Consider the following 20,240-nt stretch of genomic DNA (forward strand, 5'->3'; position numbering starts at 1 on the left):
AAGACCAACTGACTGGCAGATTCTGACCACTTTTGCTAAAACTCCAGTCTCACAAGAACACGACTCGTGAATGGAAGCACCTCCATTCCGACAAACAACCAGAATAGCCTGAATAGCCAAGCAGTTTTGCAGAACGGAAATTATATTCACTGCTGATGGACAGTTCAAAGTTGATTCAGTCTCCTCATCACTCTAAGCTTCCTGTTGTTTTGATTGCTGTTTCTGATTTAGGAGAGTCATCCTTCGAAAGATGAAGCAGGAAATGTTCCAGGTCTGGGGGAAAATAATTTGATTTTCTGTGTAACTAAAATAAAATCTGTACCGTGGCTTTCAGAAGTGATACTGGCTCCGCAGGTGATAAATAGAACTTAGGTTATTCGCATTGTAAGCTGTCAGTTATTATCATTCATACACTGCATGTATCAGGACAGCAAAACGATAAATTAAGTGACAATTCGCGTGATGAATCTGCATTATTCGGGGCTTCATAGATTGACATCCACCCTTATGTATTCAATTACATCACCTCATAACTCTGAGCTCTCATTACATAAAGAATATTCAAACATATAAACTAAGAATGTATGCTTTCTTGGGTCAGTTCATTCCGAAAAGTTCCCGGCGCGTGACAGTATGCCTCACTAAGGAAATCAACCGCTTCAATGAGACGGTTTCAGAAAACTTTGTAGGAATAACCGAGAGTCAATGTGCCAAATACTCCAATTGATTTAACTAACTTAAACTAAGTCTCTGAACGCTGGATTGAGCACAGCTATTTGACCGTTGATTATAACGCTAGGCAGCAGATGGCAGCAGAAGTGCAATATGCGACACCTCATGGTATTTAGTTATGGGTTTGACTCTTTTGGTTAACTGCCACCCAACAAGTAAGTTAACAATGCGATGTCTGTCCATGATTGTCTAATGAGAGTTGCACTTGCAAGCCTACGCGTAACTGTGACGCAATTGTATAAAATAGATTAAAGTTGTAAAATATCCTATTGGTTGTTGATCACGGCGGTGCTAATCTGTTGGTTAAGCTTAACAGATGGCTCGCAATCGTTTCGTCACCATACAGGAAGACACCATCAGTGCGCAGTTAGGTGGACTGTTGCTTTTGACCATATTTTCAATCCATAATATTGGGAAATCGCAGAATTTCACAGGTTCTGGTGTCGCGGATCAGAGCAGTTGACCATGTTAATCAGACAATCGCTGATGTTTCTGGAAGTTCCTATCGATGATTCTGGGCCAAATCTCAGAGGACTTCATCATTGAATAAGCTACCGCCTTTTGCGATTCATTCACCACTCCGATAGTCGCCGCCAAATTCGAAATCAAAATTTGTCCACTGAAAGTTTTCAGCAGCCCGACTGTAAGTAATTATTTTGGTATAAAAAAGCGTGAACAACCGATCTGGTTACTGGATGCGATTTTCAACAACGTACGCTTAAGTAATCTTTAATATGTCCTGCTAGCCCCGGACTTGGTTCTTCAGTGCGACTACCCAATGCGGCATGCAAAAGTGTCTCGATTTACTTCATCACTCTGGTCTCACACAGTCACTTCTCAACATTAAATGCACATCACACTTTTTGGCTGTCTTTAGGTGCTTTCATTTATACGTCAAAGTACTATGTTTGAGTGCGGTCCACCCCAATCCAAATCGAGTGAATTTGTGTCTCCAGAGCCTATAAGGCTCTCGTCTTGAATTCTAAAGTGCATGAGATTGTTTCTACATTTTTCCACGATGGTATGTTCTTGAATTCAAAGTGCATGAGATTGTTTCTACATTTTTCCACGATGGTATGTCGTCTTAAATCAAAAGACAGAAAAAAATTTAACTGATTGAAAATTCTTAAGCCGATCGTTGTCTTTTACCAAATAGTACTGAACTTTGGCATTTTATTGTCACATGCGGCCTACCTTCTGACATCCTGACCAATAGTGTCTTTTGCAAGCGTCGTAAATCACCTGATAATTTGTGTAAAATATCTTAGCACATCTTTTCATAAGGGAAACTCCTAACAAGGTTGCTAAAAACTCTTCGACAGCTCAAGACCGGTTTCGCCCTTCTAGTTCGGGCTCATCAGATAGGCGCAGTCTCCGAGTTTTCGTCAACCTTATGTCCTATTTGAACCCAAATTGGACTGTTTTCCAGAAATATATTCAGTTGCAAATCAATTTGGTTTTTACGAGAGACTTAACTGAATATCGTATACGAGAGATTTAGTTGAGTTCTCGTGATAACCAAATTGATTTGCAAATATGATATGTGTAGCGTCTTAGCACATCATTCAGATGGGAATTTCTCTGGACAACAATTGTCGATTTTAGGGCTGATACCCACCCACAGGGCAACTCTTATGAGTAATATGGTACCTTGTTTTGCTCCACAGCTTGTTAATCCATCAAAAAGATTTCCGCGTCCGTCTTTGCATAATACTGTTCACAGTTTGGGCATAGTTCCCGTAAACTTAGTGTATTCAACAGTACTATGTTGTGTTGCTCGAATTCAGAGAATGTGTTTTTAGTTGAAGGCTTGTGTGCAGTACAACAAAGAGCTCGAGAATAGAAAAGACACTGGTAGTTCTTCTGGGTATCTACATCAATCCTCGAAAAATTACTCATTCATTGATATGTCTCTACACATATGCACGTAAACTGTGACTATCGTGTTTTATGAAAATGAAAGAGGTTGAATTGTTCTGTACACGCATGGACATAAAAAAGACCACCAAAATCGCCTTATAACTTTTTTGCCAGAACATAAGACATTTTTAAGGTGATTACTACTAACTAGCTATTAATTATGAGCGTAAAAGTGTTTCCAACTTCCAGGTAATTCTTGGACGTAATTGAATTGTTTTATTTTATTATACATTGAAAAACAAGCCTTTATCTTGTAGGGCGTCAAACGCGTTTTTCTTACAGCGATGTCTGTCAGTCGTCCCTGGGAGACAGTCGTTCCTTCTAAATATTTCATCAGACAACGACAAATAATACTTCATTCACTCAAATTAGAATGATGCCAAAGTTATTGCCGTCAGAAATGCATGTATGTTACTGATATTTCCATAAAAGTCTACGTCTTAGAGCTCTTCTCCACTTTAGCGAAACATGATGGAGGACCTTATTGAAAAATACTAATTTCCGAGTCACATCCACAGAGGGTGATCTAACATCGAACAACTGGTTTGCAAAGTATCGGTAAATGGCGTAAATTACAAAGCCATGGGAGCGCTTCCACCACAGGAATTTTTCATCATACACTGTGGAACTGGTTGTGAGCAAACATTTTACACCAGGTAACAATTATTTTTGTTCGTTTATGGAAACAATACGGTGGGAAAGTTACTTGAGTGTTCACTCTGTCTGGAAGATTACACTCTGGTTTCCTTCCATGACTGCTATTTCCAAATAAAAGTGAACAAATTTAAAAGGGTGAAACCATCTTATAGAAATGACTAAACTTTGAAAGCACGGGTAGAACTGGTGCAAAAGTAGGAGAGCTGTCTGACTTTTTACACTGTCGACACCGAAAAAAAAACAGTAGAACATGGTCTGCTCATACTAGTGTGTCTAATTGTAGGACTTGGCCGAAGATGGTTTTGTTTTTTCTTTTGTAATGTCAACAAACCACACACCTACCATTCATTAAACCAATATAGCGATATCTGACAGGCTGTTTCGTGGACGACAAAAGTTTGTTTACAAATAAATATACCTAGAACTGCCGCATGAGTTTGTTTGCCTGGAACGACATTATAAGCTTTCAGCGCAACCAATACACTCCTTTCATCCCAACATCATGTTTCTCGAAAAAGGAGTGCTTGCAAATGCAGAAGAACATGCAAACACGTGAAATAAATCACATTAATTGCACCAAATACTCGACTTCTCATCGTATTACGCTTTAGCTTGAATTTGAAAAGCAATATTTTTTTAACGTTTCAAAGAGATTATGATCAGAACGACGCAATAAGAGATTCTCTGATTTTTGTTGCAGCGCTGTGACTTGGTTTCAGTATATACTTTTCAAAACCGATATGTGTGCTTAAAGAAAACCTAGATATAAGGGCCATTTTTTTTAATTTATTCAGTGCAGTAATAAAAGAAACAACAACGCAAATTGCACTTCGAAGGTAAACACTAGCAAAAAGTTATTGAAATGTGAGTAGAATTAAATCAGATAAGTCTCAACGAATTGATAAAGTAAGGTTAAACATTAAAAACAACAAGGATTAGGGTCAACAACCCCCAAGAAATGCGAAGCAATTAGCCATTACATTATACGCTTTGCTTGTACGGAATGAGTACAATGAAAAAGCGCCTTTTGGTGACCAGTGGTTTGAAAGACATCCGTGTAATACATACAGCCAGCAAATGTCGTTATGAAGTGACTTCATACCCCTGTCTTGTGCAAACTTCAAGAATTGCGTATATATAGCTGTGACAGTGGATTGCTGTGGATTTCTCGAACGTGAGGTATAAATGTACAAGTATGCGAGTATACAGAAATACCGTATAGCACATTTACATATAAAAGCACCTTGTAATGACATTCACCAACTTTGAAATAGGAAGTATTCGCTTCTTCAGAATACAAACATCACTACAATGCAACAGATATGCCTGGTTGTTCGAAGGAGTAATGGATCTTGTATGTGAATTATTTGGTCTAGCTTAAGAACCACTTTAATGCCGCTGACATTCACAGGGTAGGTTTTGTCCGTCTAGATATGTGAGTACCTAGAAATCAACTGGAAAAATAGTCGGTGCTACAAAGGATGAGCACGTGATACGTTCTGGAGGCTCTCCATTCAAACTGCTAAAGGTACTATCAAGACCGATGTGCATGGTACATAACGGAATGGAGAATACTGAAACAATTATGATATTTACTACATTAAGTGTAAGAAGCCTGATAAACCTGTATCCTAATGACTCCCAATTTGAAGATTGAAAATGAGTTCCAGCTGAGACTGCCAAATCCACGAGACTGTAGTGAACCAAGCGGCTGATCTAAAGCGATCAATATTATAGACAGTTCGGTAGCCCCTTTGAATGTTTCACAGGTTTAAACAAGGTGAAATACTGACAAAAAGTGTCCGTTAATTGGATTGGATAGGAGGGAAAATTGTGAGAGGAAGTGATTAGACCGTTATTGACTTTCATCTGTCATGCATTTAAAAGACACGTTAAAAATATTTTGATCTACGAGTTTTCTGCCACTAAAAACAGCTGAAAAATATTGGACTATTGATCTTACCTACCAAATCCGGATCCATCCACAATTAGGGAAGTCTGAAGCGCTATACCAACAAAATATGTGGTACAAACTAAACATTTCATTCAGTTAGATAGCTTTGATCTTTGTAAGAAGATAATGTCAGTGGCAGTCTTATCAAGTACAAACAAAAACGTTATATTTTTGCTAGGAATATTAAATGTTGATTTACTTCCTGTAAAGTACTGAATTTTGAAGTTAAATTTTTTAACATAAATTTTCTTAGTGTTGGACAACAAATTAAGACAAAGGGTCGTTTCATGAATGGAACTCACAGCTTATACTGATTCGTACCTTGATAGAGAACAAAATTTTGTGTCTGCCTTCGTACATTACTCTACAAAGTGTCATTACTTTTCGTCACCGCATGAAGTAATATAAACTACGTCCTTTTGTGTATCCAACTGGAGTGAATGATGGACATCTTTCCTTTGGAAAAAAATTGAACAAAGCGCCTGATAGCAATTTTGACTGGTTTTTGATATTGGTTCCTAAGTGTAGCAGACTGTTGAATTTCTCATCAAATGAAAGGTTTGTCTCGCCTTAAACATTTTGAACAAAGGAACTGTTTCAGGAGACAGTTAAATTACTATAAAATGTGCATCACATTGACTATCTGGCCAAATTAGTTTCCAGATCGACAGCAGATGATTAGAAATTTTTGTCAGCCAGACATGTAGAAGAAACATCACTTGATGCGCACGATCAGTAAAGTGTCGACTGTAATAACAAGCAAGTTTCCATTAGTATACTTTATCACCTCTGTCAATAGAAAATATTTTGCCAGCGTTCTAGACCCATATATTTTGTTCGCCACTTTAAGCTAATGATCTTTGTGGAGGAGAACTAAAACCTAACGGACTGTATGCACACAAATTATTCATTTGCTTATAATCATGTTTAGTGGATTTCGATTTTTTGTCATATACAATCAAGCGTACTTCACTCGTAAGAGGTATAGTTTGCCACAAAACTATACGGTATCTTGTCGGTTAGCACAACGTGTCCCATTACTTTTTCCTAAAATAACTTGGGCAGGAAAATTCGTTCCATAGTAAAATTCTATAATAGTTGGGACTGGTCTCAAATCCTGTCCACTTCCGAGACTGGGGTCTCAACCAATCGTTGGATGAAAGTTTCACACATCCACACTGCCCAGTATTGTTTCCAAACTACTCAGCGCTTCCAGCCATTGCTTTGACGTTGACTGACCAACTCAACTATTGTTCCGTTTGAAATATTATAAAATAAATACCTCATACTCTTATTCAGATTTCGACAAAAGTATATTTTAGTTCTACACGGAAAAATGAACTCCGCTTAGTTTTGTTTCTGCATGACATTGGTTTGTCTCACAAACTGTCACGCATCATTTAGGAGACAGGGATAGCGTTTGGTCAGCCGCACACCGAATGTTACCAGGTGTAATTAGACGGTTCTTTTGACGATGTCAAATGCTGAATTCATTCAGGCAGGCTGTGAAATCTGGAATTTACACAACGAACCTTTTTGCTCATTGTGTGCTCAGGACCGGCAGTTTAAAATTTTGTACTTTGCGAACGCTCATGTTTATTGCTACGAAAAAAATGCGCCGGTCAATTGCGCTCAAACCTGCTCAGTTTCCCTGCGGTGTATATTGAACAAACTTTTGTCATCCCCTGATTATCTTCATATGATTCGAGTGAAACCGGTAAAAGGGTAAAAATATGTTTTTATCAAGCACAGTAATTGGTTTTTGTATCAGAAACGCGCTAAAACAACCACTGAGTACTCTAGTTCCTTGTATTTTCAATTTCAACTTTCAGATTTCTTTAAAGATTACTGTATAAAAAATTGCAATAGATTTCGGTTATAAGAATCACTTGTCCAACAATAATGGAGACACCTGAACGTGACCAGTGCGCCACTCATCCTTGATTATTTTTAACACTAGACGGGCAGCTTCTGCAAAATAAAATCACAGCATTTAGAGAATCTCGCGTTCGAAAAAGACTTGTGCTTACATCTGGGCATTTGCCATGTTCAACGAAAGTTTAACTTGACAATTATTAGAAGAGATTCAATGAGTGCAAATTTATTGCCCAGTAATAAAGAACAGAAATCAATGAATGAGAAACCTTGAATTGTGCGCACTTCAAAGACTGTCTTGATGTCCAAATATCTACCTCTTTTCTACCTACCTAATTCTCACGATCTATTTCCAGCAAACTAAACAACTGACTAAAGTGCATATTTCAGAAACTCAACCACACAAACCCCATCGTCCTTGCCCTGCAGTTGGGTATAAATGAGTCGTTGGCCAATAGGTCCAAACTACTGGACACAGAACCGCGCGCTCGCTTCGCATTTTCAACAGCTGGTGACTTCGGAACAGTGTGATTTTCTGTCCAACTAGCCACCCACCTAATCAGATAGTCCACTGGTTAACGTTTACTTTCTAGAACGTTTTCTGGAGTAATCAGACGTGGACCAGCTTCGGAAATCTACTGGTTTATTTATCAATTTTTTGTGGGAAAACTTCATTCCATTACTAGTCTGAAGGTTCCCAGCATTTTGCTTCGCCTCTTCTGAGCATGGGGTGTACTTGGGAAGTATTTCTCACCAACGTACAAGCTAAATGCAGACGATCGATCGTGCTAATCGATACTTCCGAAACAACGGTGCTTCTATCTACAAACTGATCTCCAAGTGTATGCGTTTATATGTGATTTGGTCTAATTTGACTGACAAGTCAAGCAAGAGCAGCTGGTTTTACTTGCCAAACTTCTGTGATGACAGAGAGCGCGCATTATCTGAGACCGTGGTTTACAAATGCCACACTTTACTTGCTACGCAAGGGTCAATATGGCATAGGGTTTTATCATCGAAAACATTGCCCAAGCGTACAGAGTACAGGTTTATGTTTGTGCAGATCAATATGTTATTCAAAATTTAATTGCACTATAGCATGTGAAGTAATAACCAGCTGTCGTGTAGATTCGACACCTACAAGAGAACACTAGGCGATGTATTCAAGGAGTTCTTGGACGTTCACAGGGCCACGTTCATCCTGAAGTATGAAGAAACAGTGTGAGAGTTGAATCAGTTAGGTTAGCACCTTCACGCAGCTACTGAGTTGGAGTTTCGGTAGCTGGAGTGTATAAAGAGACCACAAATTATCTAGATAACGCGTAGATAATATGTATATATGCGTTGAGTTAGAATAAAAGGCACGCCTAAATTTCTAAACTTACGGTCTACGGTCGGCTCAATGCAAGACAGAAGTTGCAGTACATAACAGTTCTTGTATAAAACATCCTAGAGCCTGGTCTCATTTCCAAAGAAACCAGTCCAAAACTGTCGTTGAAAATAGCATCTACCTTGAAATTTATTTCGCAAGTACCTTGTTACAAATAAGCCACCTTTCTTAAACCTAGTGACCATTAGGATGACAGTTTTGCATGTTTTGTCTTGGTATTGTTTTTAATCGTAAAGATAATCGGTGATCTCTAGTGAATTTTTTGAGTTTCCTGCATAAAATTTGGTAGGCTGTACCGCAATTTGCTTCTTGTACTAGACCAATAAATCTAGTACGGCTAACCCCACTGATCAACACTAGGAGATATATGTTAATTCTTGTGCTTGAAAGATGCTGAAATCAACCGTCTGAACTATTAAAGAGGAAGCAAGTTTTCTAGGAACTCTATGCACTGTTCGTTTTGGAACAATAATGGCGGTGGCTGCATGTAGACAGATATCTACCACGCCTTTTTTGGAGTTTGGTCAGTTGATTATGAAGTCTCAGTTAGCCATAATTACCTCACCCATCGACTGGAGAGTAGCCGATGCTTGCAATTATTCCAATCGGAACGAGGAAGTCCGATTATCGTCTGATTAACACGAGGGTTAGCATGAGTTCCGTGGATTTGGATGCACTTCACGTATACCAAACCATTCTGCCATATACAACAATTATACTGTTGCAATAGGTGGTCTCCTAAACTAAGTTTGACTAGTATGAGGTTGATGGGAGGGAGGAAACATCTCCGAATGGAAGTAACTTAACCGATAGAATCAACTAGCCTTATTTTTTGAAAGAAGTTTATTCTGGTTAGAACAAGCCCAATGTAGGAATTTTGACTTTGAATACCGTCTACAGTTTGTCACCCCGATGGGGCAACAATGATTATATTCTGGCGTGTTCTTGAGGACACAGCCTACAAAAAGGAGTCAAAATTTGACCAAAGTAATTATCAGATTCTTTTTTCGGATTAAAAACTTAAAGGAAAGAAAATAGCCAACTCCAACAATATGATCAGAAACCTTATGAGAAGTACATTAAGTCTATACAATGTATGGCGATATCTCGGATATCGTACCGAATGAAACATAAGGTAGCCTGGTACAGCATATTCAGTTGCTTAAGAACGTCATAAACGAAAAATTCAGCTGGCATTCAGGTGAGTCTCCGATCAAATCAAATTGTTATGCGTATTAGTGTATAAGTCAAATTTCATACAATTTTTGTCCAAGTAGTTGACGGAAACTCAAAGACTGCGCATACCTGATGAGCCCCAAGAAGAGTCAAGTGATTTCAGTAACCAAATGAGTAGTGTATTGCGTCGGTACAATGATCAGAAACACTGTGAATCTAGTACTCACCAGAGGAAATCGAATGCTGCAGAAAATTTATACATTTGATGACATGGGTTGATTCTAGTAAACAATAAGAACAGAGATTAATCGGACACCGAGGTTTGACACATTGGCCGGCCCAAGTGTGCCTATAAATACTACCACGTTTCGAAAATACCACGGCAAAATGTTTAATTGGACTGTTCCAAATGAATACAATCGTGCAATTTAGCAAGAAGCACGATTCCCATAGTGACGGTGGTTTAGTTCTCCAAAGCATGACCAGAAACGCGTCAAAGTATTATGTCTCAAATACCTGAAGGAACGCACAACTTTGAGGCGGTCAATCCTGAATGAGAAGCTGCCTCAAGAGGAAACAAAGTTTCTTGTATGGAGAAAAACATCAAATAGTACCGTATATGAAAAGAATACTGATTTTGAGAATCTGAAAGAATAGGGGTGCGCTAAAAGATACTAAGAAGGAGTCCCTGTTGTGTGGAAAAAGAAGTGGTTGGTCGCAGCGTTTGAAATAGAAAGATAAACGTTCAATTCGTGAGGTATGTTTGCAATTGGATCGAGTTATATTGCGGACTCATATTCCGAGGTCACTATCGATTTCAGTCTGTTTGCAATGCTGTCAGCAATACAACGCCAATGCACCTGACACGATAAATCTTCGCCAACGCTTGTTAACTCATGAAGATTAATTACCTCCAACAGCCGTAAAAATCAGTCGTACGACAATTAACCATCGTCCTGTATACTTAACTAAGCCATAGTGCAGTGAGTTAGTTGATATCAGTTTGTTTCCGATCTCAAGATTGCGATGGTAGACCACCATCAATCCCTGTTCCTCTCGCGTTACATTCAACTCACGCGGTTGAACTGCTCTGCCTACGTCTGTGTCTTAGGTGTTCGGAACGGTTAAGATCACCTAGGACAAGCTAAAACGGTGGAAGCTCACAACTCACTCAAAAAGTTTGTTTACGCACTGCGGAACCTTTATCCAAAGCGTGTCCTTAGGTAGAGACTTACCTAACGTGCCACTGACGATAATCTTGAAAAAGAGACTTATCGCACAGCCGGTCTGCCGTGAAAAAGTTCACCACCAGTGGGCCTACCAGTAAAAGCAGGAAATCCTTCACTGAGGAGACACTTTTAACAAATACGAAGTGAGTGGTTACAAGGCATTAAACACAAAAGTAAATATCTTATATGCACATCATTTTTAAAAGATGAACATTCTCACGCATCCCCCTCAACATTCCTGGATATTCATTGACTATTCCGGAATGATAAGCGAACATCGCAAAGCGGTTTCACAATTGCTGTAATAAACCTCACCCGATGTGGGGACGGAGCTCCGACACCAGACCATAGTTTACTCGTGTGCTTCATCAGTATTATACACCGGTACACCGAAAAACCGGAAGGATCTCATTATCGTATGTGCAGCTACAGTCGGTCACCGGCGGGATAGCAAAAAGCACTTGACCATGGGAACGTGAGAAGGATTATGAGTACTTTGCATCAACGCATATGAGCGAATGGGTACTGGCTCTCGAAAATGGTTGGAGTGAAGTGGTTATTTAGAATTAACTGGTATTAGAGACACGAAAGCCTCAAAATCATGTTTCCATAGATGTCAACGGCAGAGTGGTGGTCAGACTAAAGAAAGTGTGGGATATACGAAAGAGCAGGAGTCTATGACCTTTTAACTGAGTGGAAGACTGCTCAAAATCGGGACCAGTTATGTAGTTGTACTTGGAGGTGCAACAAAGTGGGTTGCCTTGAACTGAAAGAACAAGGAAATAGCATTGAAGTCTTTCTCATTTTTTTTAAAACGTTTGTCAGTTCACACAAGTGGTGTTCTAAAAAGGTATGGGGTTGAGTTCGGATGGCGTTGATCACCTACCAACCAAAAACATCCACTTTCGTTTGGGTTTGAGCATGTTGAATGCGACAATGTCAGGTGCTCTGTTTGATCAGAGGAAAGTCCCGTGTAAATAAGTATCTATGGGACTACCCTGCCTGGAGAACCGTCGCATTCCTCGCGACCGACTTGAGAGGTGTTTCGCGGGATAATTCAAAGAGCCGGAAGCACACGGAAGTGCCGTCTGGTTTGGGGAACTCCACACCAACTGGGTATCACATAAAACCCAGAAGGACTACAAATGACGAATGTGATTGATTGATACTACTCCATCGAAGTAAATGGTAAAAGGTTTAACTGACATTAGGGAAAGTGACGCAAAGCTACTCTCTTTGATCATGTGAATGCACCATTTGGATTATTGTTGATGACGTGAGCACAAAAGAAATTGATTTGCGAGGTTGAGAAAGAGTTAAACTGGTTGCATTTCTCTGATTACCATTACTGCTAAGTGCAGTTGTTCGCGATGATACTGAATTTTTTCTTAATTTGGGCGCTTGAAACAAAAGGGTTGGATAGGCTATTGAGGAATGTAGTTGAATATTCCTAGATTATCAATCGGATGTGTCAATCGTCCCATTCTCAATCGGGTACTGTTGGTGCAGTCGAGCGAACAGAGTTTTTCTACTTCATACATTTATCTAAGCTAACGTCGTCGGACTCGATAGTGGATTCTAGATAACTGTTCGACCGTTGATCGCGTCCATTAGGAGCCATTCACGAAATTCATATTGTACAGCGAATTGTATCGCTGGAATTAGAGCTGCTATTGAGTGGTCCATAACCTACTACCAAGACACTTAGAACCAGTTTACTTCATGAGTACTTTTAACCACACCTATTACGTTATTTGCACTTCAGAGTTCGTTTGATTGTCCTGACAGTGAACACTGCACAGGAACGCAGCGTTTAACCGATTGTGAGGTGTAAAATTTAGACCTAAACACTTCAGCAATGGTTTTGTAAACCGAGCGTCAGAATCGCAGGTTTTGGCTTCCGTGTGCAGTGGACGTCAAGGTAACTGCCCGATATATGTGAGAAAGATGGGGTAGCCTGGTGAATATGTTGCGTTACGACAACCACGACGTGCAGTTTACTGATATCATCGTTGTTCCGGCCTTCAGTCTTCCGCTATCTCACTACACACCCGATTATTTTCATCCACTAACTTGTGCGTCCCCATGATACTTGTGACTGTGTAACTGAGTCATAGCTTTGAACGGTTGAAGAACGAAACGAGCACCATGCTAGGTAAAGCGCCTGGTCACCGAGCCAGTCACCAGGAGGGCAATGGCTAACTGATATCCCACGGAGGATTCTGTGGACGAATAACCTAAAACGGAACTGGAGGGTGACTTGTGTCAACTATGTTAAGACGATTCCGCGATGAAAAGTGATTCTGTCGGATGGTGTGTCAGTGGTTCAGAATTACAGTGATTTACTTACTATGACGGGCAAACTGACCAATTTGTATCTACTAAAACGCCAGGTTACACAAATCAGGGATTAAACGCAGAATACGAAAAGTTAAACATTCCGGGGTTGTGGACATTTGGGTTCCCTACGTTGATCTTCCCAAATCAGTCAGAAAAACCGCACAAAGTTTGCCCTTTACCAGCAACTATGCAAAGATCTCTACAATTCTGGAACCAGCGTAATATGCAAGTCTCAGATTACACAGTCCTCGTCGAATTTCTTAGAATGACAGCTGTTGGTGGATCATCAAAGGAGGTGATAACTATCTGTAAGCTTTCAACAACCTGGGGCTTCAATCTCATAGATTTCACTGCCCAGTACTTGAGCGTACCACTATCGTACATGAGCTATTTTCTCACCATGTGCCACACTTCGAACTAGAAGCAAAATTTAATGTTCATTCTTTGGCCATTTTAGATCGGACAAGTCTTCGCCGTAGACCTCGATGCCGAACCACCAAACAACCTCATTCACTATTCCATGCGATCAGTACCTGGGCCGATCGGACAAGTGGCCAAAAAGTACATCACTGTCAGTCAAAACGGAGTGATATACACACACACTACAAAACTAGACAGGGAACAAACACCCGTGCTCACGTTTCAGGTGGTCGCTACTGATTCAGGAAATCCACCGTTGTCAGCATCTGTCAGTGTATTACTGCGCGTTTTGGATGTGAACGACAACAGTCCATTGTGGTTGTTCCCGATACCTTTTGATACTTCATCCGTCATAAATGTGTCCCAACATGCTACTATTGGATACCAACTTGCACAGCTCAGGGCAACGGATCCGGATGAAGGACCAAATGGGGAAGTCAATTATGCTATTCTGCATGGCAATGAGGACGAATTTTTCGAAGTGGATTCAGTAGGTGGGGCTTTATATCTCATAAAATCTCTCTATCGATTCCCTTACAATGAGACAGAAAAACGAAAACCGCCACGGGTCAGGAACCATTCGGAATCCACGTTGTCTCTGAGACAACAGAAATGGGTTCCTCCCCATGCAGAAAGCGTCTACATTCATAAATTGGTTGTCAAGGTTAGCGATCGAGGCAGTCCATCGTTGTCTAACACCACAGTCTTGTACATTGCCATTTACCCTGCCCGACTCTCTGAATCGATGGATGATGATATTGGACAACACAGTGGCCAAGTTCAGCAGCGCAATATTCATTTTGCTCCTCATCGTTTTGATCATGACCTGGTCGTCATGATTGTACTTATCGCACTGACTTCGCTTATATCTCTTGTTCTCATCCTGGCTATTTGTCTGGTTCGATGCAAACACGTGCAAACGGTTCAACGTTCCCTGCAAATCCACACCGGCCTGCAGACAATCAGTGGAACAGACCGCACAAAACAAGGCATCTTCAGAAGCTGGTGGTCAGCACCCATGCGGGTTATTTTTGGCAGACAACACTCGCTAGAAAGGGACCACGGGGAGGTGTGTTCCAAACCCGACGGTTCGGAGGTTCATGGGCTACAGCACATCAGTAAGAAAACTAGTGTCTTTTTCGATCGTCTGTCAATATTCTTTACCTGAAATTTTCAAATTCAACAAGATAAGTGTTCAGATAAAACCATGTGTGGTCTATCGGAGGGTTTCCCCCACCAGTAGTTTCCTTCAGGTGGGAAATCGGACAAGGATAGCAAATTTGGCGTCCTCATTTTTATCGCCCCGGGCAATATTTTTCCATGGTTACAGTAAGAGATGCGAAAGACATCACTGATATAAAATCTGCATTGAAATTCTGATAAAATGCACATTGCAGGACTACTTCTCCTGGCATCCTATTTGACTAAGAGTAGAGTGTGATTCTTGCTAAACACAATTCTTACTAAGAATGCTCTGTTGTGGTTTGCCGCAAGTGACTTGCCTGATAGATACACTTTGGTGAAAACTATCCAAAACACTTCATTATTACTGGTTCTTATTAGTTGACAAAATGTGAGTTCATATTACTGCTGATCCATAAGAATTACACATAGTACCAAAAACTCCGAACTTTCCCCACAGATTATCTCCAGCTGATAGGATGATGACCTTTGGGGTGATTTTTCTACTCCAGTAGATCGCGTTATTCATTCCATTCTTTTAATAATGATTGCCGGTATCATATTGTTTTCTTGTCAGTTTTTCATCATGTTTAGGTCTGTTAGTGGCGCGCCTGGGATATGCATAGGCGCGAAGGGCTTGCGAACAGCCCCACAGTCAGTTCCAACAGACCATCCTTGAATTTCTACTGTGTGCAGGCATCCAGTTGTTCGACTGCTGTAGACCGGCAAATCCCATCTAAAGCCTTCCAATCACTGTCACAAAACTTTTTAAACGGCAACTGAACGTGCTTAAGAAAACATAAATTATTTCCACTAATAGTACGAGCCCCTAGTGCTCGCGACTAGAAGTCACAAGTGGGTCACCAATTTAAACCAATGAAGAATCAGTATCTTCTCCCAAAAATGAACATTTTTGGACGGCATTCAACGCAGGGGTAGCCCGAGAAAAAAGCATAAGAAGTCATATTCCAACGAACAGTAAAGATGTTGGAAGATGCTGATGCAGGTGACTAATGACGATAGAGATAGTGTAACGGAGTTACTTCAGAAGCAGAAGCCAGGTTTTAAAAATTTTACCCTAGAAGGTAGTATCTAATGATGTTTCAAAACCATGTGGGTAAACCGGTTAGGCGAGAATGGATCAAATTTGAGGAAAAAACAAAAGAGCGAGCATTTTGTGAGCCCTAATAGTGGCGATTTTGATGCCAATGGAAAGCAGCTTGTTACATAAGTGCAAACCAAAGTAGGGGCAAGTGAGATACTGTGGATTCCAGTTAGTAGAATTTTCGGTAAGTTTCCTTTGAAAGCTTTCCATGCTTCTTTCGAAAACTGGATTCAACCATTACAAAAAAACTGGAAACACTCCTTGTGCCGAAAGCTTATCTAGGTCTAATAAACGGCACAACGTATGTGGAATTTCCTTGGAACGAAACCAACCCATCTTGGTTTAGATCAATATAGAAAACAACCTCGAATAATTTCTCGCACTTCTTATCATCCTATCCGCACGCCAACCTGTCAAACCAAAAACACTCGACCTGTCAGACTGGCATACGGATATAATACCATACCAGATGCGATTTTGTTCCACTCAGTGGGGCAGTCGCCGCAAAAATATGCATCAGAAAGAAAAAAGTAACGAGCCAACGGATACCGGGTTTGATCTGTCCACAACGTGATACATATTTACTTACTATCGTGAATAGGCTTTAGAAACACTATCGAGGTATCAGAACTATTTTGTTTTGTCTTCCAGCAAATCGTCATTCATGGGGCCCAACAGACATGTTGGTAAGCAATGGTCGCGCGGCTTTTCGGATCACCCGAGGAATTTATTTTGAGTGATACACAATAGTTGATTGAACATATGCTTGACGATTTGTCGGAAACACAGTGTATGCACGTGTGAGCTCCTACAGTGATAGATACTTGTGGTCAGTCTTTTGTCCGTAGGTCAAATCGAATTAACGCCTTGGTCTCATTGAATACCACTCAATGAAGTGGCAAGCATTCACAAGCTTCAGCACACCCGCAAAAATCAGCAGCCCGCAGGGATGAGGGTCCTCGCTAGAGATTGAGTAAAGAGTTCGTATTTCGTACTCCTTGGATGTTTGATTATCTTATCACTTACTCAAGAGTTGATCATCTCGTGCAAATCTCAACGAATAATCGATCCGATTTTGTTGAATAAGAGGAGGGAGCCGAATGAAACAGTACCAAGACACTGGCAGCGAGATAATTTGTTTTTCGTTGAAGGGTATTGCTAAGGGTGTGGCAGCATAGCTTCATATTCAGTCTGAGAACACTTAGCACCGTTTCTTATCACTCGCTGGCTATTAAATGGCAAAAGTAATTTTCAAAAATTTTCTCTTTTGATTCTCTCTTCATTACCCACATATCTAAACAGACTAGAACCACTTCAAGTAAACTGTTCTAATGTGGCAACAAGAGTATTGTAAGCTGTTTTCCGGTATAATTTATACTACTTACTTCCTATGAAACATTACATTTTAAACACTTGTGAAGAAGCATTATCCGAAAACTCCTCCAATAACGTCGATGTGAGTGATCCCTTCACCGATTCGGACAACAGGCCTTTACTTTATAATCGGAAGATGAGCACAAGCTAATACCAGGGAAATTTAGTGATACGAACACATTTGGGCTAACAGGTTATATCAGTGGAAGGAAGGAGGCCTTTGCAACGGAGTTATTTAATAGAAAAAGCCAACTGACCGATTACAGACCACTGGGCAGGGAAGCTAAACTCTCATTTGCATCTTATTTACAAAAACTGGATATCCATCTTCTCCTGAACGCGTTTTCTTGAACTTTCCTGAATATTCATTGACTCCAATCATTCATCGCTCAAATCCGAGCAAATGTTACAAAGCGGCTCCACGAATCCGTAACAGATCTCCCCTGTTCAAGAGACTCAAAGCAAAATTCCACGGACAACACATACTACTCGATTGCCTCCCCATCAGTAGTTTCGCCTTTAAATCGGTATCACTAGAATTCTTTGATTAGTTCCCTTGTCCACTAGTGTACGATACATTGGAAAACTTGCCTGTTACCTACCTGATATGGGCAATCATGAAGGACTTTGCTTGAGATGTCTGACATTTACCAAGTCATGGACCAACCATGAACCCATTCATAAAAATATGTTTCGTTCATAAAAAGCTGAACCGAAAAGGTAGTCTGGTTCTCACAGTTCTGATGGAAAGTGGAACAAATGCAGTAGTTCGTCCTTATAGCTGGCTATGAAAAGTACGTTTTTTTAATCAGCCAAGTTCAGTCTGCGAATATTGTTACATACAGTTCGTTTCCTGAGCTGATTCATCCTGTTGGCTGCCCACTTCAGATCTCATTTTCTGACCAAGTCAACAGAAAAAGAGTCATTTTAGATTGTTAACCGAACCTGTCTCATTTATAAAATTGAGTATTTTCACACCGCAGCGACCACTGGGTGTTCACCGACGTCTTGAGTAAACATGGATAACTTTGTGAACTTTTAAGGGTAACAGTAACCCGACCGCATTTTACCAAACTTCAGACCCTTCTCATTATTTATTTTGAAGTCCTGAGGATGTACAGACATGAACTTTTTCTTGTGCTTAGAGTAAACAGTCTTTGTAACTCTATGGGGAAGTTCTTCAGAATTCCAGTTCTTCCTGAAGCAGACTTGTTTAAAAGTTTTTTGTTTCATTCTTCAGCGTAGTAAAAAAATTCTTTTTTTTAGGCAGTTCACATCCCACACCCTAATTATAGGATCTTAGACACTGGATCGTAACTACCCTGTAAGCCGTAAGCCCGGATAACAACGATCTGAAAAATGCGCTTCTACTCCGTTACTGAACACACTTCGTAGATTCACTAAATCTGCCGTAAGTAGACGATACGTTCATTTCAACTCCGGTCAGTCAGGTTGGCCGCAATACACAATGAATGTGCCATTCCGGCATTTTATGTTACCGCTGTTAAGCGTGGACTTCCACAGACACGCAAGATGCAACCGGATGAGTTAATTCCAACTAAACCAACAACCTACGGAAGAACCTTTATCCAAAGTACATCGAGAACCTTTTCAAAGCAACCCAAAGACGGGATATCTCACATAAATAAGTTGTATCGGTGCTTGTTCCTGTCAGATACGTTCAAATATGCCCATTCCGATACTTTTCAAAGTTTCTAGAAAGTCGAACTAGTATGACAAACCTGGAAATATTAATTTTGTGTACGTAATAGATGAGCCCGAATACTTGTGCCACTAATCCCCACGTGTACAGTTCAACTGCATACTTACGACGAAGTGTATTGTTCTCGGAACATGCACATTCATACTTTGGAAGTTTGACACTTTGTGTTTTTACCTCCCCTCAGGTGTTCTTTTTCGTTTATAGCAATACTGTATTGGCTTTTCGCTTCACATTTGCTTGAGAAACATCAGTCATACAACCCCAGTTGTGTTGTTTCTCATCTTAAACAGGTTCGTCTCCGTCCAAACTTGCAATATCTGCAACCTACACTACTGGTTCTCCGAATAACACTTCAGGAAGTTCGGAGAAGGATGCCTATTTCACCATTCATCCCTATACATGGAATTCAAACAGGATTGGCTGCAACCTGGACAGGTATCCAACCCTAGCGCCAACAGTAGACCCTGCTGGTAATACTTTCATGGTCGAAGTCAGTCCTGACCTGATTGAATCCACCTATTCGGTACTCCGTGCAAAACCCTTCAGTGGCCATGAACCAGTAAAAGCCGAGTATCAGTCGCTGTGTCTTCATCAGATTTGTCAACTTCACAATCCCGCGGAAGATCCAGCTGACCCATGTGAACTGTATCCACATCCCAAAGAGAAGACATCATCGGGTTGTGTATTTGGCACCAGTGACATGTACAACAGGATGAACGAAATTGTTGAGGCCCAGTCCTTGTTGATGAATAGAACAAGTACTCATTGTGAAACCTGCAGACGCCCCGTGCTCAAAACATTCTCGTCCAGTGAGCAGCGTTGCTCGAAAGATCGAGATGGTAATGAACACAACCAATTTACTTGCGATCAGACGGGTTCCTGAGAAGAACTCACGAATCGAAACATTGTATTAGATTTTAACTTCGTTGTGCACCCATATTAAGTTATTTACATGAATGCTTTTGTACTACAACGGTTAGTGTTTCGTGCCTCATACAAAGACAACCCATCTTAGTACCGTTTAAGTCATGGGGGATAGTGTTCAAGCCAACTATCTACAGCATTGGTTAGCCCGTTAACCGAACACAGCCAAGCTGTTGAAGTGAATCTTTCTGGCTTTAGCCACATTGAATCTGTTACAACAATGGGGCCAAAAATATCAC

At 40.5% G+C, this 20,240-nt stretch overlaps 1 protein-coding gene across 1 annotated transcript in view; it reads left to right on the forward strand.

Moving 5' to 3' along the window:
- T265_03305 (hypothetical protein) overlaps window positions 1–19,960 on the forward strand; it is a gene marked incomplete at both ends in the record, with an annotated part of 47,533 nt that extends 27,573 nt beyond the window's left edge. The window contains 2 exons of the mRNA XM_009167751.1: window positions 13,731–14,811; window positions 19,368–19,960. Of these exons, the coding sequence (XP_009166015.1) occupies window positions 13,731–14,811; window positions 19,368–19,960 (1,674 nt within the window). The remainder of the gene's footprint in view (window positions 1–13,730; window positions 14,812–19,367) is intronic.
- Window positions 19,961–20,240: the final 280 nt, after the last annotated feature.

The sequence above is a fragment of the Opisthorchis viverrini genome (genome assembly GCF_000715545.1).
Source record: "Opisthorchis viverrini unplaced genomic scaffold opera_v5_47, whole genome shotgun sequence".
NCBI lineage: Eukaryota > Metazoa > Platyhelminthes > Trematoda > Opisthorchiida > Opisthorchiidae > Opisthorchis > Opisthorchis viverrini.